At 31.6% G+C, this 21,075-nt stretch overlaps 3 protein-coding genes across 6 annotated transcripts in view; 2 read left to right on the forward strand and 1 right to left on the reverse strand.

The window, feature by feature from the left end:
• Positions 1 to 4,734: 4,734 nt before the first annotated feature.
• Ldh (Lactate dehydrogenase) lies at positions 4,735 to 12,357 on the forward strand. The gene is made up of 3 exons (XM_065504382.1): positions 4,735 to 4,891; positions 10,973 to 11,817; positions 11,890 to 12,357. Exons 2-3 carry the CDS (start codon positions 10,984 to 10,986, stop codon positions 12,052 to 12,054), a joined length of 999 nt encoding a protein of 332 aa, XP_065360454.1. The 5' UTR covers positions 4,735 to 4,891; positions 10,973 to 10,983; the 3' UTR covers positions 12,055 to 12,357.
• Positions 12,358 to 15,184: 2,827 nt separating this feature from the next.
• On the reverse strand, positions 15,185 to 20,275 carry LOC135954093 (lipase member I). Its single transcript, XM_065504158.1, has 3 exons — positions 20,266 to 20,275; positions 16,194 to 16,277; positions 15,185 to 16,131 (listed from the first exon to the last, which is right to left on the reverse strand). Exons 1-3 carry the CDS (start codon positions 20,273 to 20,275, stop codon positions 15,185 to 15,187), a joined length of 1,041 nt encoding a protein of 346 aa, XP_065360230.1.
• Positions 18,307 to 21,075, forward strand: part of Best2 (bestrophin 2) — a 45,672-nt gene continuing 42,903 nt past the window's right edge. Inside the window, exon 1 of one of the 4 annotated variants that reach the window (XM_065503589.1) lies at positions 18,307 to 18,766. The gene's annotated coding sequence lies outside the window, so the exon portion shown is untranslated. Of the gene's footprint in view, positions 18,779 to 21,075 lie in introns of all 4 variants that reach the window. The other 3 variants (XM_065503588.1, XM_065503587.1, XM_065503585.1) reach the window with 3 other exon arrangements.

Raw genomic sequence — 21,075 nt, forward strand, 5'->3', positions numbered from 1 at the left:
GATCCTCAATATTTTTGGCGATCGTATTTTCAGAGTTTAACATTTTGAGTTATTTTGGAGATAGTCTTCCTTTTATAGCAACTTTACTATCCTCATTTTATTATCTTTGATATATTTAACCATTCATACTATTTAAAAATAAATATATTCTAATGTTAATGACCTTCCTTGTCCCCTTTCAATGGTTGTATTACCAATCTAAATACTTAAGTACATATTAAACTTTACGCAATACCTTTAAAAGTTTTGAAAATAATAACAAAAAATGAGCGAAAAGATTTGCATTTTCAATCACTCTCATGATATGTTTGTCATAGAACTCACATTACCGTAAATCACATGCGATTCACGCAATAAAACTGAATGTTTCAGTCAATGATCACAGATAAAATATTGATTTGTATTAAATTCAGCATGGAAGCACTCGAATACATTATTTGTATATTTTTTTATCTCTTGCAAATATTCCACAAATAAAAAAATAAAAATATAAAATAAATCTAGGTTGAATTCAAATGAAAGTCAAATAGATATTTAAATTGAAATTGATATAAACAACATCGACTAGATAATGATCTATCTATAAATATAGGGAATAATAAATGTAATAAGATATTAATTGCATACATTTTTAAAAGTCTGAAATAGGAGTACAAAAACGGAGTGATTTTTTAATCTGGGGTGTATCAAAAACTGGCATCGCATAGATTTATTTTATAATTGGGAGCTACATAAGCACTAATTTCAAAACAATTGCTAGCTGCGATATTCATCTAAAAACAGGGAAATTGTGTACCATACGAATTGAAGTTTCCATTACGAAAACCCAAAGCGTACGAGATCATACGTTAAGTCCGGTCAACCAGCCGAATCGACACCAAATCCAAATATCCATGGCGCTAAGTCCCCTTCTACAATGCAGAAATTGAAAGGCAGACATTTTTCTCATTCTCTTTTGACCTAACCTAAACCTGTGTAATACACACTCAACCTCTTGAACCCCTTGCCCACAAACTTCGTATGTCTGCCTTTCAATTTCTACATTGTAAAAGGGGACTAACGTAATGCTCTGATGGGAGCAAAAGGGTACTATCTATTACGCGCTGCTAAAATCTGGCCAGACCATCACATGGAACCTGTACCGAACGCCACTGATTCGTTTAAAGTGAGCATTTGCCGAAAAACGCACAGAATATGGAAGTTTTTCCTCACCCGCCTTACAATCCAGACCTTGCCCAGTCCGAATACTATTTGTTTCGATGCAGAACACTCTCTCTGGGATACGATTCACCTTAGAACAGAGTATTCGAAACTAGCTTGATTTGTTCTTAGCGTCAAAAGATGAGCAGTTCTTTTGATTCGGAATCCATATGTTGCCAGAAACATGGAAAAGGTCATAGTTAACAATGGCCAATACATTGAATAAATTTATATTGTAAAAATTTTTTAAAATAAAAGCTAAATAATCCTCGCATTTTTAAGTCATACACCCAATAACTAAGTTCCAAATATCGTTCGGTTTCGGTAACCTCTCAATGAGTTAATTTCTAGTTCTGTTTTAGTTCTGTTCTGGTTCTATTCTGGTTCTATTCTAGTTCTGTAGTTCTGTTGTAGTTCTGTTCTAGTTCTGTTCTAGTTCTGTTCTAGTTCTGTTCTAGTTCTGTTCTAGTTCTGTTCTAGTTCTGTTCTAGTTCTGTTCTAGTTCTGTTCTAGTTCTGTTCTAGTTCTGTTCTAGTTCTGTTCTAGTTCTGTTCTAGTTCTGTTCTAGTTCTGTTCTAGTTCTGTTCTAGTTCTGTTCTAGTTCTGTTCTAGTTCTGTTCTAGTTCTGTTCTATTTCTGTTCTAGTTCTGTTCTGTTCTAGTTCTGTTCTGTTCTAGTTCTGTTCTAGTTCTGTTCTAGTTCTGTTCTAGTTCTGTTCTAGTTCTGTTCTAGTTCTGTTCTAGTTCTGTTCTAGTTCTGTTCTAGTTCTGTTCTAGTTCTGTTCTAGTTCTGTTCTAGTTCTGTTCTAGTTCTGTTCTAGTTCTGTTCTAGTTCTGTTCTAGTTCTGTTCTAGTTCTGTTCTAGTTCTGTTCTAGTTCTGTTCTAGTTCTATTCTAGTTCTGTTCTAGTTCTGTTCTAGTTCTGTTCTAGTTCTGTTCTAGTTCTGTTCTAGTTCTGTTCTAGTTCTGTTCTAGTTCTGTTCTAGTTCTGTTCTAGTTCTGTTCTAGTTCTGTTCTAGTTCTGTTCTAGTTCTGTTCTAGTTCTGTTCTAGTTCTGTTCTAGTTCTGTTCTAGTTCTGTTCTAGTTCTGTTCTAGTTCTGTTCTAGTTATGTTCTAGTTCTGTTCTAGTTCTGTTCTAGTTCTGTTCTAGTTCTGTTCTAGTTCTGTTCTAGTTCTGTTCTAGTTCTGTTCTAGTTATGTTCTAGTTCTGTTCTAGTTCTGTTCTAGTTCTGTTCTAGTTCTGTTCTAGTTCTGTTCTAGTTCTGTTCTAGTTCTAGTTCTGTTCTAGTTCTGTTCTAGTTCTGTTCTAGTTCTGTTCTAGTTCTGTTCTAGTTCTGTTCTAGTTCTGTTCTAGTTCTGTTCTAGTTCTGTTCTAGTTCTGTTCTAGTTCTGTTCTAGTTCTGTTCTAGTTCTGTTCTAGTTCTGTTCTAGTTCTGTTCTAGTTCTGTTCTAGTTCTGTTCTAGTTCTGTTCTAGTTCTGTTCTAGTTCTGTTCTAGTTCTGTTCTAGTTCTGTTCTAGTTCTGTTCTAGTTCTGTTCTAGTTCTGTTCTAGTTCTGTTCTAGTTCTGTTCTGTTCTGTTCTAGTTCTGTTCTAGTTCTGTTCTAGTTCTGTTCTAGTTCTGTTCTAGTTCTGTTCTAGTTCTGTTCTAGTTCTGTTCTAGTTCTGTTCTAGTTCTGTTCTAGTTCTGTTCTAGTTCTGTTCTAGTTCTGTTCTAGTTCTGTTCTAGTTCTGTTCTAGTTCTGTTCTAGTTCTGTTCTAGTTCTGTTCTAGTTCTGTTCTAGTTCTGTTCTAGTTCTGTTCTAGTTCTGTTCTAGTTCTGTTCTAGTTCTGTTCTAGTTCTGTTCTAGTTCTGTTCTAGTTCTGTTCTAGTTCTGTTCTAGTTCTGTTCTAGTTCTGTTCTAGTTCTGTTCTAGTTCTGTTCTAGTTCTGTTCTAGTTCTGTTCTAGTTCTGTTCTAGTTCTGTTCTAGTTCTGTTCTAGTTCTGTTCTAGTTCTGTTCTAGTTCTGTTCTAGTTCTGTTCTAGTTCTGTTCTAGTTCTGTTCTAGTTCTGTTCTAGTTCTGTTCTAGTTCTGTTCTAGTTCTGTTCTAGTTCTGTTCTAGTTCTGTTCTAGTTCTGTTCTAGTTCTGTTCTAGTTCTGTTCTAGTTCTGTTCTAGTTCTGTTCTAGTTCTGTTCTAGTTCTGTTCTAGTTCTGTTCTAGTTCTGTTCTAGTTCTGTTCTAGTTCTGTTCTAGTTCTGTTCTAGTTCTGTTCTAGTTCTGTTCTAGTTCTGTTCTAGTTCTGTTCTAGTTCTGTTCTAGTTCTGTTCTAGTTCTGTTCTAGTTCTGTTCTAGTTCTGTTCTAGTTCTGTTCTGTTCTAGTTCTGTTCTAGTTCTGTTCTAGTTCTGTTCTAGTTCTGTTCTAGTTCTGTTCTAGTTCTGTTCTAGTTCTGTTCTAGTTCTGTTCTAGTTCTGTTCTAGTTCTGTTCTATTCTAGTTCTGTTCTAGTTCTGTTCTAGTTCTGTTCTAGTTCTGTTCTAGTTCTGTTCTAGTTCTGTTCTAGTTCTGTTCTAGTTCTGTTCTAGTTCTGTTCTAGTTCTGTTCTAGTTCTGTTCTAGTTCTGTTCTAGTTCTGTTCTAGTTCTGTTCTAGTTCTGTTCTAATTTCTTAGTTATTCCCATAGGTACATACCCCCAAAAAGTTAATTCAACTTTTTGTTCCTTTAGCTGAATATTTTGTATTTCCAATAATTCCGCCCATATTTTGTTATGACGGAGAAACTTCAACAAATATCCAATAGATATAGAATAGACATTGTATTTGACTTTCAAAATTCTTTGATTTATTACCAAGCCGAAAATGTATAGACAATTTGTATAATGTTTTTATTACTCGTATTTTTGTTTTTATTTTGTTAAAGTTTCGCCTCTCGTCTTGTAAAAGAAGACCTCTGCTGACTCTCAATATCAAACACAACAATTTCTCAACACGAATGAAACACACAGACAAAATAAAGGTCACCTTGGAACGCCGCATAGAGTAATGGATTCCAAAAAACCAGAAGAATATTACCAACAACAACATCAACAGCAAATATCCAAAAACGTGCGTTAACTGAATGCATTAAACGACGACGACGAGTACGTTAGAATGCCAACCAACCCAGTCATCAAAACCAACCACTAACAAAATAAATTTCAACAACAACTAACTCATTTGTATGATGATGAAGCAGACAAAACAATTTTCATTCAATTCTAAATAAATTTCGTCATCATACTAAACAGTGACGCTGGCGTCGCAGTAGAAGCACGAGCAGCTGATGAGTGTTCGTACGGTGGAGCAGTGGGGGTACTGAGCAAGAGAAAAAAAAAACCACCACTAAGAAAGTGTACGAGGAGGATGATGATTTTGTTCATTTGTTGTATATAAATAACGGCAAAACCGGCATAATTTCAAATTAACAAAAAGTTAGTGAGCGAGAGTGTAGTAAACGAACAAATCAACAAAGTTTACTTCCAGCAAAGCAGCAAAAAAAATAATAATAAAAAATAAATTTCAATAAATATACTTGTGCTACAACAGTATTTCACCACAATTTTCCTTTTGGATTTAACAAAACTACAACCGACAGTACGTTGTCAAACGGCTAACAGAACAGACGTTCTCCTTTAAAATATCTAAATAAATTTTTGGAACTAAACTTCAACAAAAAGTGAGTTTTTTGGGAAAATAGAAAAAAAATATTTAAACAATTACAATTAAAAAAACTACTAAAAAAAAGAAAATAATTAGAGAGAGAGTTTAATAAATTTAATTGCATGTGATTATATCTTTTGTTTTGTGTTATTTGTTATAAAAAAAGTGATGTCATTTAAGTTTACAAAAAAGATATGAAATAAAAAGTAAATGTTTTGAAAAAAAAAAACTGTGTCAAAACCCAGGCTAACAAAAAACATATACATTTGTGTTTAATATAATTAAATGTTAAGCAATTAATATTTAATTTTATTAAATTCTGTCAAGCATTTAATGTGATTTTTGTCAAGCATTTAATGTGATTTTCTTTTTATTTGAATTTTGTAAAAGTAACGACAATTCTGGGAATTAATATACATACACATTTTTCGTTATAATATACTGGATTATTTAGTAAATCGTGTTCATCATATAACAAGGCTTTATTAAGGACTAAAGTTTATGGTACTGTGCATAAATTATTATAGTCTGGGTTTTTATGAAAAAAAAATGGTATTCCATATGGTGATTTATTTTTCATTGCTATAGATTTGCCACATTCCACCATTACAAGTAATCTTTTATGCTTTAATCTGACCTTGAAGAAGGTTTCTTACGGCTTAGTCTTATAAACAACATGAAGCAAACATATATGAATTGTATGAATGTTCAGTTTTAACTTTAATAAAAATAATAATTAAAATAAAAATAAACCTTTATACAAAAGGTAATTTTTTCAGGGAATTACCCATGTTCCACATCAATATTCAATATCGTAATGAAAATAACCTCTATATTTTAAAGCGACATCTGTGAACCACCCATATAACTTATTGCTAATACAATTCATAGTTCTGATTACAAAAGTCTTATACTTATAGGCATTGCAGAACAATTTCAGTACAGTATTTTTAACATTTAAAAATCAGTAATTTTAAGCTTAACTTCATTTGGGATTTAGAACCATTCCAAAATCAAAATTTTATATTTTGATTTCATTAAACAATTACAAATAGGGAACTGTACAGAACTAGTTATGGAAATGGTTCTTTGGGAGCGGTTCTCGCATAAAATGAATAGTAACTTTAACATGGCTTTTAGTTCAGTTCCCTTCCTAGTATAAATAGACTCCCTTAAGGCACTTTGAAACATTTCTATTCTGTTTGTGTGATTAAAATGATTGTTTTTTTTATCATATTTGAGGAGCCGCAGAACAAAAGGTACTTTTTTGAAAATTTAAAAATTTGGGGAAATTGATTTTTTCTACAAGATTTCAACCCAAATATTATAAAAATAACAAAAAATCTATTTGTAAAAAAATTCGAAAAAGTACCTTTTGTTCTGCGGCTCCTCATTTGTCTTAAATTCACAGATTTTGAACTACTTATTTTTGTTTCTTTTCAAGTAATATTTAATTGAACATTTTAGTCTGAATTCTCAGCACAAAAATCTCTAGAAATAAAATTTTCTATAATAATTAAACTTAAACCTTTAAATCTAGGTAGTCAGTGAATATACATATTTAAAGTTTTTAAAAAATCTTCTCGCATACTGGGCAATATGTACATTTTTACAGGCCCGCAATTCAAATTTGCGCAACAATTTAAACTCTCAAACTTGAACTCACATAATTAAATGAAAATCTATTGAAAATTCAGTGTCTTTGGAACAGAATGATGAATAATTAGCGTTGTGTATCGAAAATATTATCCAGCAGCAAGAATATTAACAAAATCGTTTAGACTATGGTTTCCATCGTTTGTTCCAAAGATTTCATATTCTTTAGGAGTTTTTAGAATTTAATTGTATACAATTTTAAAAAAGTATTTTTTAAAACATTTATTGTATTTATTTATTATAAATTTAAAATAGTGGGTTTATGAAATATATTGCGCAAATTTGCACAAAATGGATCAGACCAAGTCGAAGCTACCTGCACACCATGAATTATATGGGAAAAAAGGTCGAAAATTGATTTCTAAAACTCTATCTGAAAAAAGTCTGTATGACCAGATTCTTCAAAAACTGATTAAACTTTTAATTTGATGATTTAAAGCCTTGATATATTTTAATTAGTATTGAACAAGTTTAAAAGTTTTCATAAATTAGAAAATGTCTAAATTTTGGTTTCATCTATAAAACCCTACTTTACACTATCTCAGTTATCATCTAAGTTGTTCTTGCTATTTGTTTACTGTTTCTAGTCACTAGAGAGTCTAGTGTAATGGGTAACTTTAGAAAAATGTCAACTTAATAGTAAACGTTGATAAACAAATCAGCTATATTCGAGCGATTAGCGAGGAATTAGGAATTCGTTACAAATTTTCATATTATGAAATATTACATAAATTTTAAATAGCCAAATATTTGCATTGAAATTATCTAAAATTTATGATAAAAATTTGAGGATTTTTACTGGAATTCAAGTAGAAAGCAAGTGCAAAGCAAGTGCAATTCAAGCTTTGAATTAGAGTCAATCTATTGAATTATAGTTGTAGTACACTTTATATCAATAGCATTCTCCAGTAAAAAGGAAACATAAATTCAAGCCATACGTTTTTTGTTTGAAAAATATTTAATTTTTATAAATATTTTTCAAGTTTAAAACATAATTATATTTGCATCAAGTCAATTTGCAACAAAATTTTTAAGTGCTTGGACTAATTTTAACGAAAATATTTTTTTTTTTTAAATTTTAGCCAATTACAAGCAATTGTTTCAATAAGTATTATTAAGCTGAATTGAATTATATACTTCAATATCGAAAATAAGATTTGACACGCCTCTTCGCCCACCACCAAAAAGTCAATACAATAAGTATTAATCAGGATATTGAGCCCGTTTAAAGTGTCAGAATATCAGTATGATTTGACACGCCCCTCCGCCTACAATAAAAAGGGAATTTTAGGGTGGTTCGCAAAAATAGGCCTTGATATACATTTTTAGAAACATTTTCTTGTTGTGCATGAGTTCTTCTAACATTGTCATATATTTGGCTAAATTTCAACTAGTTCAAATAGTACTAAAATATCGTAGTTTCTCACTAACACTTATTATAAAACCTGTCATACTGACAGCTGATCAAAATGTTTATAACAAATTCACAAATTCAAATATTTATCATAACAATTAATGACGTTTGTTGTCAAGACAAAGTTTAAGTAACACTTATTATAAAACCTGTCATACTGACAGCTGATCAAAATGTTTATAACAAATTCACCCCCTGTCTATACTTCACAAATATTTATCATAACAATTAATGACGTTTGTTGTCAAGACAAAGTTGTCTGAGCAAAAGCACTAACAATTTTGTCATAACGAAGCAATAATACTAATAAATGGAGACCTTACGTAATAATTTTTTATCTTGACAACTATTTTGAAGTTTATCATGATAAAAATTTGTCAGGTATAGACAGGGGGTTAGGCAATAATATCTATATTTTTTTTATACTTTCCATTTTCATATATATATTTGGCAAAATATCAGTAAGACAAAATAGTTCTTAATCATATATTCTTTTCACAGTGGATCCTATGGGTTTTTTATATTCTTTTAGTCGAACCTGTGGATTTAGTCCTGCTGAGTAATTTGTTTTTGTATATGAACTTCAGTAAAACATTGTTCAAAAATAAAATTTTTTCTATTAAAAATAATATTAATTCATTGTTATTATTTCGACCTAAAAAAACCAAGAAAATTCTTCTAAAGCTGCTTAAAAATTCCATTACATTTCAGCTTCTCTTTCCTTCCTACTTCTTCTTCTATACTATTTTGACCAAAAACTTTTCTTTACTTCCCTTAAATCAAAGAAATACGCCACAAATTTTAAAGGTTTATTCACCTTAACATAACCTTGCAGCAAAAGAAAATTGAACAAAAACTCACAAACAAATTTTACTTTCGTAGCAGTCATGCGCTTTTAATATTTAAAACCCCGGAATATGTACAAAAACCAGCTGTTTTCCTGGTTCATAACAAAACAAAATCAAAAATATTTGATTTAGACTTTGACTTTGCTGCAAGGTCATAGTAAAAACTTACAATTAAAGTACTCAACTTTAATAAAAATTGAAGTACCCCCAGTAAATAAATACTTGTACCTTGTTTTTTTTTTAAATGCAAACATTATATGTTTTTTTTATGCCCTGATAAGATAAAATGTCATCGAAGTAGTTTAATACGAGTATTAACAATATTGTTAGTTGCATATTTTAATCTATAGGGATTGGCGATAATTTGTTATGGTAGTTTATTATTAATCAAATATTTATTGATATAGAGACATAAATGTTTTAATATTATTAATAGTAATTAGTAGTAATTATTAAGAAAAAAAATATTTTTTTATATAAATAAATACAGTAATAATGAATCATTTATTTTTAAATAAAAAGGCACGTGAACAAAAATAAATATAAAATAACCATTAATCATAATAAAACAGTAGTAAATAATAACTTTGGTACTTGGTACTATAAAGACATTTTTAACTCAATATTTGGAAAATATTTCAATACAATTTTTTTTTTTAAAAAAACATTGAATATTTAAAGTTTTTCAAAGTGAAGCGATTACATTTATTCAGACATTTGTATAGTATTTCCATTTTTTGGGTTTTTTTTAATTTATGTGTCTTTAATTTAATAATAATTTAAAGTCATTTAATAAAAATTTGTTAAGTCATTTTGGTATTTTCTCTTTACTTATTATTATTTTGATAATATTTTATCTATTGAATGCGTATTCTTTGCAGGGGTATTTGTGTATCTATGCGTTAAAGTTTATTTGTTGTGTGTTGTTTTTCTGTGTGTGCTTTTTTGCTGCTGGTATTATTTTGTAGTCTACAGAATTCCATTAAATTAACCTTGCTGAAGGTTATTTTAACATTAATACAAACTAAACTTTGCTGCTATAAAAACACCCCTCCCTGTGCTCTTTTCCATTCCAAAAACCCTCATAAAATATCTATTTTGAAAATCTTTATTTTTGGCTGTCATTTGTGTGAAAAAAAACAATTCAAAATAAATGGAACACGCGTGATGCTGTTTATTTGGATACAAAGTTCGCTGAAAAATTATTAATAATTTAATAGTTTTCTTTTCTTATTTAATAATAACAAAATAATTTGAATTAGAATGATTGCTTTAACAAATGATCACTCTAATTCAGGCACGAATCCTGGTCAAGGGGGAGGGGGTAAATAAAGTAAAATTTATTTGACATTTTTCTTTTTTTCCTTTTTATATCCTTTACCATGAGTAGCAAAGGTTAAGATAATTTTGTCATTCCGTTTGTTTTCCTACCCTACTCAGTATATACATATATTCTGGATCGTTATAGATAGCGAATTCGATATAGCCATGTCCGTCTGTCCGTCTGTATGTTGAAATCAACTTTTCGTAGCCCCTAAATAATTAACAAACAACATCAAACATCAATATATTCGGAATTCTCCCAGCTCGAGAAAATATGCCCACAAATGGCTGAGAAATAAGGAATATACCGGGACAACCTCGATTTTTGGCCTATTTTTGACTTAAATCTGGATAACCAGTCTTTAATATAGGCAATATGGATACCTAATGATATTTCGAAGTCCATTGCAACGATGTATATAAGGCTATAGTAAGTTGGACCTACAATGGGTTAAAATCGGGAGAAATATTTTTTAACCCGAATTTTTTGTCACCAAAAAAATTTTTGTCATACATTTTTTTCATTAATAAATTTCGAAAAAAATTTAAAAAAAACTTTCGAAAAAAATTTAAAAAAAAAATTCGAAAAAAAATTCAAAACTAATTTTCGGAAAAAATTTTACTTAAAATTATTTCAAATTTGTATTTTAAAGTGGCATAGACTGAATATAGCTCTATTAAAACTTTTCGGTTTTGGGTGCGAAATTTCCTTTTTTCACATCCTGGATCCGCGCCTGCTCTAATTGTTAAATTGTTATTCCCGATCCGAATTATAGTTTGTAGTAAATTTAAATATTAAAACATTTTCCCATTTAAACTAATAAATCTCCTTTCAATTTCTTTCATTCTCTTACAGCCTAAAACAAAATGGCCACCGTTAAGGAAAATCTCATGAACCAAGTTGCCGAAGTATTGCCCTCGGGTGGCAACAAGGTTACCATTGTTGGTATCGGTCAAGTCGGTATGGCTTGCGCTTTCAGTATTTTGGCACAAAATGTCTCCAGCGAAGTCTGTCTCATGGATGTGTGCAAAGACAAGTTGATGGGTGAAATGATGGATTTGCAACATGGTTCCAACTTCTTGAAGAATCCCAAGATCACCGCCAGTACAGATTATGCCGATTCGGCCAACTCCAGATTGTGCATTGTCACCGCTGGCGTCAGACAAAAGGAGGGCGAGTCTCGTTTGTCGTTGGTACAGCGTAACACTGACATTTTGAAGCACATCATTCCTAAATTGGTTGAAAACAGTCCCGATACCATTCTTTTGATGGTCTCCAATCCTGTGGACATCATGACCTATGTTGCCTGGAAATTGTCTGGTTTGCCCAAGAACCGTGTCATTGGCAGCGGCACCAATTTGGATTCGTCTCGTTTCCGTTTCTTGATGTCTCAACGTTTGGGTGTTGCCCCTACCTCTTGCCACGGCTGGATTATTGGTGAGCACGGTGATAGCTCCGTGCCCGTATGGTCTGGTGTCAACATTGCTGGCGTGCGCTTGCGTGAATTGAACCCCAGCATTGGCTCTAGCGAAGATCCCGAGAAATGGAATGAGGTGCACAAACAAGTTGTCGATTCAGCCTATGAAGTCATTAAGCTAAAGGGTTATACCTCCTGGGCTATTGGTCTCAGTACTGCTTCCTTGACTTCAGCTATCTTGAGAAATACTAGCGCCATTGTTGCTGTTTCTACCTCTGTTAAGGTAAGTTATTAAACTTTTATTATTTATCTAATAACATATTTAATAATATCTTCTTTCTGTTTCTATTTTTAGGGTGAACATGGCATTGACAAAGATGTTTTCCTTTCTCTTCCTTGTGTATTGAACGCCAACGGTGTTACCCATGTTGTCAAGCAAATCTTGACCCAAACCGAAATCGATCAATTGCAAAAGTCAGCCAACATTATGTCTGAAGTACAAGCTGGTCTTAAATTCTAAGTTAATCACAAACCCAACCCAAAAACCTTTTAGTAAATTAGAAACAAAAAAACACAAAAATACAACTCAAAGATTTATTTACATGAGTATACAAACTAAACTGTATCTAACTAAAATGTTCTTTAAGGAATATAAATACATATTTTTAAGTTTTAAATTTTATTATTTTTATTATTTATAATTTTTATTTGCTTAAGTTTTCTTTGTATTATTATTTCTTAATTTAATTTTCAGTGTTAAGAGTTTTTATCATTGAAAACAAATAAATTTTATGATTTTCTTTTAATTTAACAAACAAATGAATACATTTTTGGTTTCAATTTTATTTTTATTAAACAAATTATTAAGAAATAAGATTTTTAGTTTTGTCTTAGAAAATTGTCGTTTAGTAAAAGGGAAAAAATTAAATGTACTATAACTCAACCGTTACTACCTCATTAGCAAATTGTTTGAATCAATTACCGAGTTTAAGTGATTAATTCTCGGTGTAATTTGTTTCATTAGCTAAATTTTCTTTATAAAATAAAAATTACAACAATTCAATTGCATGTAATGTTAAAGTATTGTATTTAAAAAGAAAACATATTTAAAAAACGTATTTATTTCCAAGAATATGCACTAAAAATTAATAAAATGATAGCACATATGTACGTAAAAATAATGTAAATATTGAAATTGTTATTCAACGAAATAGAAATAGAGGTATATTATTGGAAATATTATGGTGAAAGGTTAAATAAATAAAAACAAGTCACAAGAAAAGTATTAGTACAAAAGGGATATAAAGAAAGAGATATCTCTCTCACGTCAGATATCAACTAAAGCATAAAAGAATTTAACCTTCCCAGATAAAGATCTGCCATTTCGAACTAACTCCCGAAGAATCATCCTCCCTTAAGAGAATGTAGACAGTTATTTCAGAGATTAAAAATTATCTCCTCATCTTCCACATCATGACAGCTTATGCAGCAGTTAAGCAAGTAGTCAGTAATTGTCACTAATGTCTAATCAATTGGCTGACTCCAATTTATATATTTTTGGTGATTTGACACCTATGTGCTCTTTGTAGTGCAGAGAGAAGTCAATTGGTTATTGTAAACATCGCATGTAATCTAACGTGAAGACAATTGTCACTTTAGTGTCTCTAAGTAACTTAGAGTGTATTCTCTTTGAACGTTTATTTTGCTCAGTACTTTAGAAAGTAGTTATTTTATCCACCAGTCTTAATCTATTGGAGAATTGTCGGAGGAAGGTTTGTTTACAAGCAATCGGTTATTGGACTGTCTATGAGATGTCTTGTTAACTGACTATTTGAGATGTATTAGCATCCGTACATGTTAAATAAACAGTAAGATAGCTAGTAATGTCACTGATTCTGTGCAATCGATATGTGAATCCAATGTGTTGACTACTTTGGAACAGCTATCAGACAGTCTCATTGTAATCAATGAAACTGTACTTTTCAGGTCGTATTATCTGTTTATTACCGATAATAAGGACTGAAAAGTACTACTACTGAAAGACATCCTGATCCTAAGGTAAGTCACACTGGAATGAGCTCAAAAGTTTCTTTGATAACTTGAATTGTAAACTATGCTTCCTCGACGATAACATTGACTCAGCTGCCGAGATGGTAGTGAACACGATTCTGTTGGGGATGTAACTCTTCATACCAAGAAGCAAAATTTCCAGCAAATCGACGGAAAAATGTTGGTTTAATAGAACTTTTCGTGAGGCAGTTAGAACTAAAAATATGATATTACGCAAAATCCCCATACTGATCAACACTGTAGACCGGCACGTAATGACTATACGAACATACTCGATCGCGAAAGGCTTAGCTACGAACATGGCATACGAATTAGAATACTTTGAGCCCCCAAAAAACAGCAAAAGTTTTTGGTCCTTTGTCGAGAGGATTCGGAACAACACCGGTGCTTCAATTCCTCCTCTTCTTACGGGGGATTGTGTTATAAACAAAGCTAAGGAAAAGGCAAACCTTTTTTCAGGGTTCAATTTTCTCGTTTTATTACTAGTTTCCTTTATGGAATATATGGAGAACTTCGTATTGAACTCTGGATCCCCCAGGGCTCTGTTCTTTCTCCTTGCCTTTTTTAATTTTCATGAATGATTTACTAACAATCACTTCAAATCCAATTTATTCTTTCGTGGATCACAGTAATATCTGTCACTCATATTCATTCACAAGAATGAATATGGATGACTCGATAAATCGTGACCGTATAACAATCTCCAGATGCGGTGAATTGAACCGAGTTAATTTTAATTCAAAACTCTGGACTGTCTATTGACACAGAAACGTCTTGAGATTTCACCATAATCAATTCTTGGTATGGGTAATGCAACTGTTGGAGTTTCAGATAACCTTTTGGTTCTAGGTACGAAAATACAGTGTGACGTCCGTTGGAATCATCATATATTCTATGCTGCGAAGGAAACTTTCAGGTGCTTGGGTTTCTTGAGACGGTGTCGGTCATATTTCTCCCCTTCCGAGCTTATACAGCTATATACAGCTTCATTCGTCCTAAAATGGAATATAATTTCCACATATGGTCCGGAGCTGCAATATCAAGTCTAGAGCTGCTGGACCGAGTTCAAAAAAGAGGGGTTGATCTTATAGGTGATGAAACTGTTACCCGGTTTATCGATACTTTAGAACATCGTCGGAATGTGGGCAACTTATCCTTATTTTACAGATATTACAACGGGTATGGCTTAGCAGACATAAGTAATCTTATACTTAATACGTGCACTTCCATTCGGAGCACACGACTATCACGCAGATCGTGCGACCATTTGCTATAAATTTGAGTATCGAATACTACTCCCTCTTACCTCCTTCCCATAACTTTATTTCCTAACACCAACACAATGCACTACATATATAGGGGTATCCCCTGAGTGTTGGTTATACAAAAAAATCAAACAAACTACGAATCATCATAAATAAATTTTATTATATTACACTAAGACCCATTTTCCAAATGTTTGACACTTGGTTTTCATAACGATATAATATATAAGGTTACTTTAACATAAAAACATATCTCGAGAAAATAGGAATCTAACAATTTACAAAATTGTTACCTTTAACACTAAATCCTTCAGCTTATTTCCTTCTACTTCGACTAATATACTTTAAACCCTGCTCCCTTAAAGTAAACGGCGGATAAGGTTGTGTAACACAAAAATATAAACCTCTAGCTGTTTCCGGATAAATAACACCCATATCTAAAGTATTCGTATAATCACAATTTTGTTCTCTAAACTGTAACCAACTTTCACATTTCACCGCGGGTATGCGAACTTCCTCAACCAATGCCTCCATAAACAATAGGAAAGGATACATATGACTGCATATGGATGTTTCACAGCCTGGCTGAAGACGTCTCTTAGGATAGTAGCCAATACCATTAGGATAGATGTCTATGGTGCCCATAGGATTGCGTACACCAAAGACATTGCCTTCGCCATGTATGACCACCACACGAGAGGAGACATTGCGACGTACATACAAATCATTGGAGCCGCAGATATACGAACAAGGATCTATGGCAATAAGTTGTCCTATGTGTGAAATCTGCTTGTAGTTGTTGAAATATTCCTCAGAGTAAGTGGAAATACCCAGAGCCGCCACATTGGCACCCACCGAATGACCTGCTACTGTAATATCCTTAGGATCTATGCCATTTTCGGTTAAAACAGCCAAGATTTTGGAAACAAAATAACCCTGCAATGACAGATGATGTCTCAGAGCATAGTACAGCTGCTGTATATCCTTGGCAAAGTTCACTATAATAACATTGAGTTCACGTCTTCTAGACTGCAGCATATGTAAATGGGATTGTATGCTAAAATAACTATCAGCCGCATAGAAACCATTGACATATAGCAATGTCTTGCGTTTGGGATTTATATCAAAATCCCTTAACTCCGACAAAGCACGTATGGGCAGCTCCACACTTTGATTATTTAAAGTCAAAACATGTATAGTGGTATCACTGGGATTGATGCCATCAAACAAAGACATGACACCCTCATCTACGGGAGCTTCACCTAGCATAAGTTTAAAAAATTTGATAAATAATTTTATTTTGTTAAGATTTTTCTAAACTTACAAAACGCCTTCCATCCTTGTGCAAAACTCTCCGTTAATATTTCTATATTCTCTTGCTGAGTCTTTTCAATCGATTTACTGTTTGCTGTGACAACGATCGTTGTAAAATAAACTAAAATTTTACATGTTTGCCACATTGTTGGGTTGGTTGTCTCTCTGCTGCTCTTTGATCTTGGTATGCGGCTTTGTCGTGTTGTATTAAAGAAAAGTTTTGTTTCAAATTTGTCTTTATACATCAAAATCGTATTGATTGTTGTAGGTTGTTGGGTTTTTAGTTGTTTCTGCAGTTATCTTTATGTTTTATTAAATTTTATCACGTTTTTGTGTGGTAAAAATCTGATAAATTGATATTTACATTCGTTAAGTTTTATTTAGTTGTATAATAATGTTCCGGTTTTCTTTGGATAAGAACGGCGAAAGAGATTTGGCAGATAGGTTTTTAATTTTGCTAATGTTTTATCTCGTTTGACTGTGATTAATTGGTTCATTTTATTTTTTAACTCTGATTAAATTTTAACTTTCAAATTGAATCAAAGTTTAACGCAGCAACTCAGTCGACAGAAAATACTGATAGAGGTAAGACATCAATGGATATAATGTTGAAAACACTTTAGTATTTATAATCATTTGGGTAGTTGTTACCAACGTAAGGTATCAGGAGATGGCTTTGTGTTGTAAACATTTATATATTTTTAGGTGAACAAAATTTATTTTTTTTTGCAGTTTTTTGGAAAAAAAATTTTGAATTGTTTTTTTTAAATTTTTTGTTTTTTAAATTTTTTTTGGTGAAAAAAAATTCGGGTTAAAAAATATTTTTTCCGATTTTGACCCATTGTAGGTCCAACTTACTATGGTCTTATATACTTCGTTGCAAATGTCTTTGAAATATCTATCATTAGATATCTATACTGTCTATAATAATGACTTAGTACTCCAGATACATATAGGTCAAAAATCGAGGTTGTCCTGGTTTTTTCCTCATATCTCAGCCATTTGTGGACCGATTTTGCTGATTTTAAATAGCAAACTTCTCGAAAGCATGTCTTACAAAATTATCCCGAAGATATCAGGGGTCTTCAGAAAATTCATTTCAACAGACAGACGGACCGACAGACACACGGACATGGCTTAATCGACTCCGCTATCTATAAGGATCCAGAATATATGTATATACTTTATAGAGTCGGAAATGAAAAATTTAGAAATTACAAACGGAATGACAAACTTATAAATACACTTCTCACGAAGGTGAAGGGTATAATATAAAGAAATATGAACCGGGTGTTATAGAAAATAATGAAATATGAACCGGTTCTTATAGAAAATATCGCAATAAGAACTAGTTCTTATAGAATATAATAAAATAAAAAACAGTTCTTATAGAATAATTGAAATAATAACCGTTTCTTATAGAATATAATGAAAAAAGAACCGGTTCTTATAGAATATAGTGAAATAAAGATCGGTTCTTTAAGGAAACATTGAACTAACAACCAGTTTTTATAGAAAATATTAAAACAAGGCTTCGTAGAGCCGATCTACCATTCCGCTAAGAATAGGTTCATTTATCAATCAATGCTCTTGTTAGAAAGCAATTAGTTTTAATTTTAGTTATATGATTTAAATACCTATTGTTAGGCCTAATAAATTAAAAAAAAAAATTTCATAGAAATACATATGTACATAATTATATTTGGTAAAAAGTCATGTTTTTGAGAACTGAAATTACGGAATATAGTTTTAAAAATAGTTTTTATCTAAATTATCATTTCTTTTATTGTTTTCTTGGTTAGAAGCTAATTTTTAACCGTCAACTAAGTGCTTAATGTATTAACTATTATTGCCGCCTAAAAGTATACTGCACTAAACAAATGAGAACAGTTTAACAACCACAACAAATCAGCTGTCAAAACAGATGTTTAATCACAAACACTCACACACACAACAATACTGCATCCAAACACTCTCTGTTAAAACTAAAAGTTCGTTGGTATGCCAAAGAGGGAGACACATACAATGTATTAACGGCCAACAAAACAAATGCATTTAAGCCAAGATCTTTATGCTCATTTAGAGCTGTACTAAACCAAAAACAACAATAACAACAACAACTACTACTACCACAACAGCTAATAAAACAACAAAGACTAACAAAAAAAATACTGCTTAATAGCTGTTGCCAACAGGTTAATAACGATATTGTACATACGATTTGAGCACAGTTTCGGCACGGGTTTCAAACGGATGAGTTGTCTCAACTCTACAACTAAAAACAAAAGCGGATAAACTTGAAACCCCCCATTTAAATCAAAAATTAAAATAAAAAACAACAACAATAAACCTAATTCAACTGAAAAAAAGTGAACATTATTGGAAATAATAAAACAAAAAAATACCTAATAATTTTTGTGTATAAACAACAAGAGAAACCCCCTAAAAATACAAAATAATAAAGAAAAAATTGTAAAAATACTGCTGCATATAATTATTTAAATCAGTAAAAAGCTTGTTTTTTATTAAAAATAAATTATAAATGAAAAAGAATTCAAACAGAAAAAAAGTGTAATAAAAAAAGTAAATGCCCTTGTAAAATAAAATTTAAAAGAAGTTTAACAAAAATATACAGATGAAAAAATAAGAGAGAAGGAGAGAGAAAAAGAGTTAAAGTTAAATTAACTGAAATGAAATAAACGGAATTGTTTGTAAAAAACTAAAAAAAACAACATTAAGTTACTAAGAAATACTTAACAAAAGTTTGCAAAAGAAACCATTTAAAGCCAAACCAACGAATTATGCAATTTTCGGTTTAAATCATTATAATTTTTCGTAATTTTTGCATATTTCTTTGGTTTTTAATCTGCTTTACACATTTTAAAGAATTTTTTTAGAGAATATGCTAATTTTCAATTCGATTTCTTGTATAAATTTAAATCTTTGTTTAAAATAGGTATTAATAATGGACTTTCATTTATGACTCTATACCTACTTTGTGATCGATCTCGTTTTTAATTCAAATTTAAATAAGTTTTTTTACTTTCGTTTGTCTGTTTTAAACTTTTTATATTTTTGTTGTTTTATTTTTTTAGTTTCAATATTTTTCACACATTATTATTAAGTTTATTTTATTTTTTTTTGTTAAATTGTATCGTATCGAATTGTTTGCTGTTGTTTTGTTTTGGAAACAGTTGAAATTTATTACTCTCTTGACTTTCGTTGGTAGTTGTATTAGTTACGTAGCATTTGTTTAAAACAATTCAAAACTTTAACAAAAAAATTAAAAAAAAACTATAACAGCTAGTATAAAGTATTATAAAACAAAAAAAATAAACTTTATCCCACCTAAAACTCAATAGTTATTTAATATTTCTCCCATTGACTTGATCAGTATAACCCTCACACAGTGGGCGAAAATAAATTAAAACAGCCAAACTTGAAAAATACTTTCTACGAGGTTAATACTGCAAGTCTTTAAAAATTGCATTCAAAATAACGTTTTACATGTTATCAGTCGAAATTTTTCTTTGAGAACCTCAAATACAAATGATAAAATTATTTTATCAAAATGGGTCTTCTGTTGGGGAAGCGTTCCCCGTGCTACACCCATTTTACAAACAAAATTCTCGAATTTGGGACAATACCAATCCACATGAAATTTAAGAAAGTCCAATGCATCGCGGGCAGTCCAATTGGAAATTCCACACGAGCGATTTGAGGGCATGGTCTTATCACGTGGAGGTGATGTGAACTGGCCACGATTTGACCTCGTTGGCCTTCTTCTTGTGGGGTTTTCTTAACTACAGCAGTCCACAAAGCCAACATAACTCATGTCATCGGTCAAATTTAGACTGATTTATGTGGCAAAGTTATGGAAAATAGGACATTTCAGATTCGCTGACATTTGCACGACCTTTGAAATGAGTAAAAAATGTCGATGATATCTGAAACACACACTTTGTTTTATTTAAATTTAAAGATAGGAAACGCTTAATTAAATACCCTTTAGATTTTTTATATTTTTTTCAGAAGAATCCATTCCATGTTGAAGGGAAGTTCGAGTCTGTTTTCATACTTACCGAACGCCATTTCGTTTCCTATTCACGAGATGTGTACTGCTGGCCATATTTATATGGCTGTCTTGTATGGTTTCTCTATGAAGCTAGTGTCTAAAGATTTCCTTATTAATGGTTCCGATCTGTCCATCAAATGACTTCTGCAGTAGAGTTCTGAAATGTGGTTAGATTTGACTACTCAATATTATATTTTCAATACATTTTTTTGGATACTCGATAGTAGTCAATACTTTTTAGATCTTTAGTTAGTTGTACTTTTTTACTGAAAAACATTTCAGGATTTTCTTCCTCAGGTGCGTAGAAAATTGATGGAAGTGTTCTGGGGAGTTCTCAAGGAGAACGCAGGTCCCGTCCTCAGTGTGATGATGTCGGATGGTATCGTGGTCGGGTGAAACTGATGGCCTGTTCAAACTCAGTTAGAAGGCGGATGGAGCTAGACTGGTAGTGGTCTCTGTTGGCGATATATCACGAGGCCATATGTCCACTGCCCTTGTTCCCGACGAACTAACCAATCCAGATGAAATACTGGAAATCCTTGATATTGGGTATCCTAACAAACTAATAGACTAGCATAATACCAACTCTATCAGTTTGTAGGGTGTATCTTCGATTCACACCAGAGGCTCTTGTCTGTTTCACTACAACGAACTTATATTCCTATTTGTCCTGCTCAATAAATTAAATGGACTTCAGGTCAATGCTTAAAAATCTTTCTAGCTAATCAAAAGTCAAATGTTTGAATATGCAGCATGCACTTCTCAGAATGCTTATTCGTAGAGCCTTTTTCACTCTAAACGAGTTACTAGAAAACGT

Source organism: Calliphora vicina, chromosome 3, assembly GCF_958450345.1.
Source record: "Calliphora vicina chromosome 3, idCalVici1.1, whole genome shotgun sequence".
Lineage (NCBI taxonomy): Eukaryota > Metazoa > Arthropoda > Insecta > Diptera > Calliphoridae > Calliphora > Calliphora vicina.

Bases quoted from the DNA above. Each gene is read 5' to 3' on its own strand.
- Ldh (XM_065504382.1), top strand. From the start codon at position 10,984: ATGGCCACCGTTAAGGAAAATCTCATGAACCAAGTTGCCGAAGTATTG. The intron at 11,818-11,889 runs GTAAGTTATTAA...TTCTATTTTTAG, and splicing joins CTGTTTCTACCTCTGTTAAG to GGTGAACATGGCATTGACAA.
- LOC135954093 (XM_065504158.1), bottom strand. The intron at 16,132-16,193 runs GTAAGTTTAGAA...AACTTATGCTAG, and splicing joins ACAAGGATGGAAGGCGTTTT to GTGAAGCTCCCGTAGATGAG.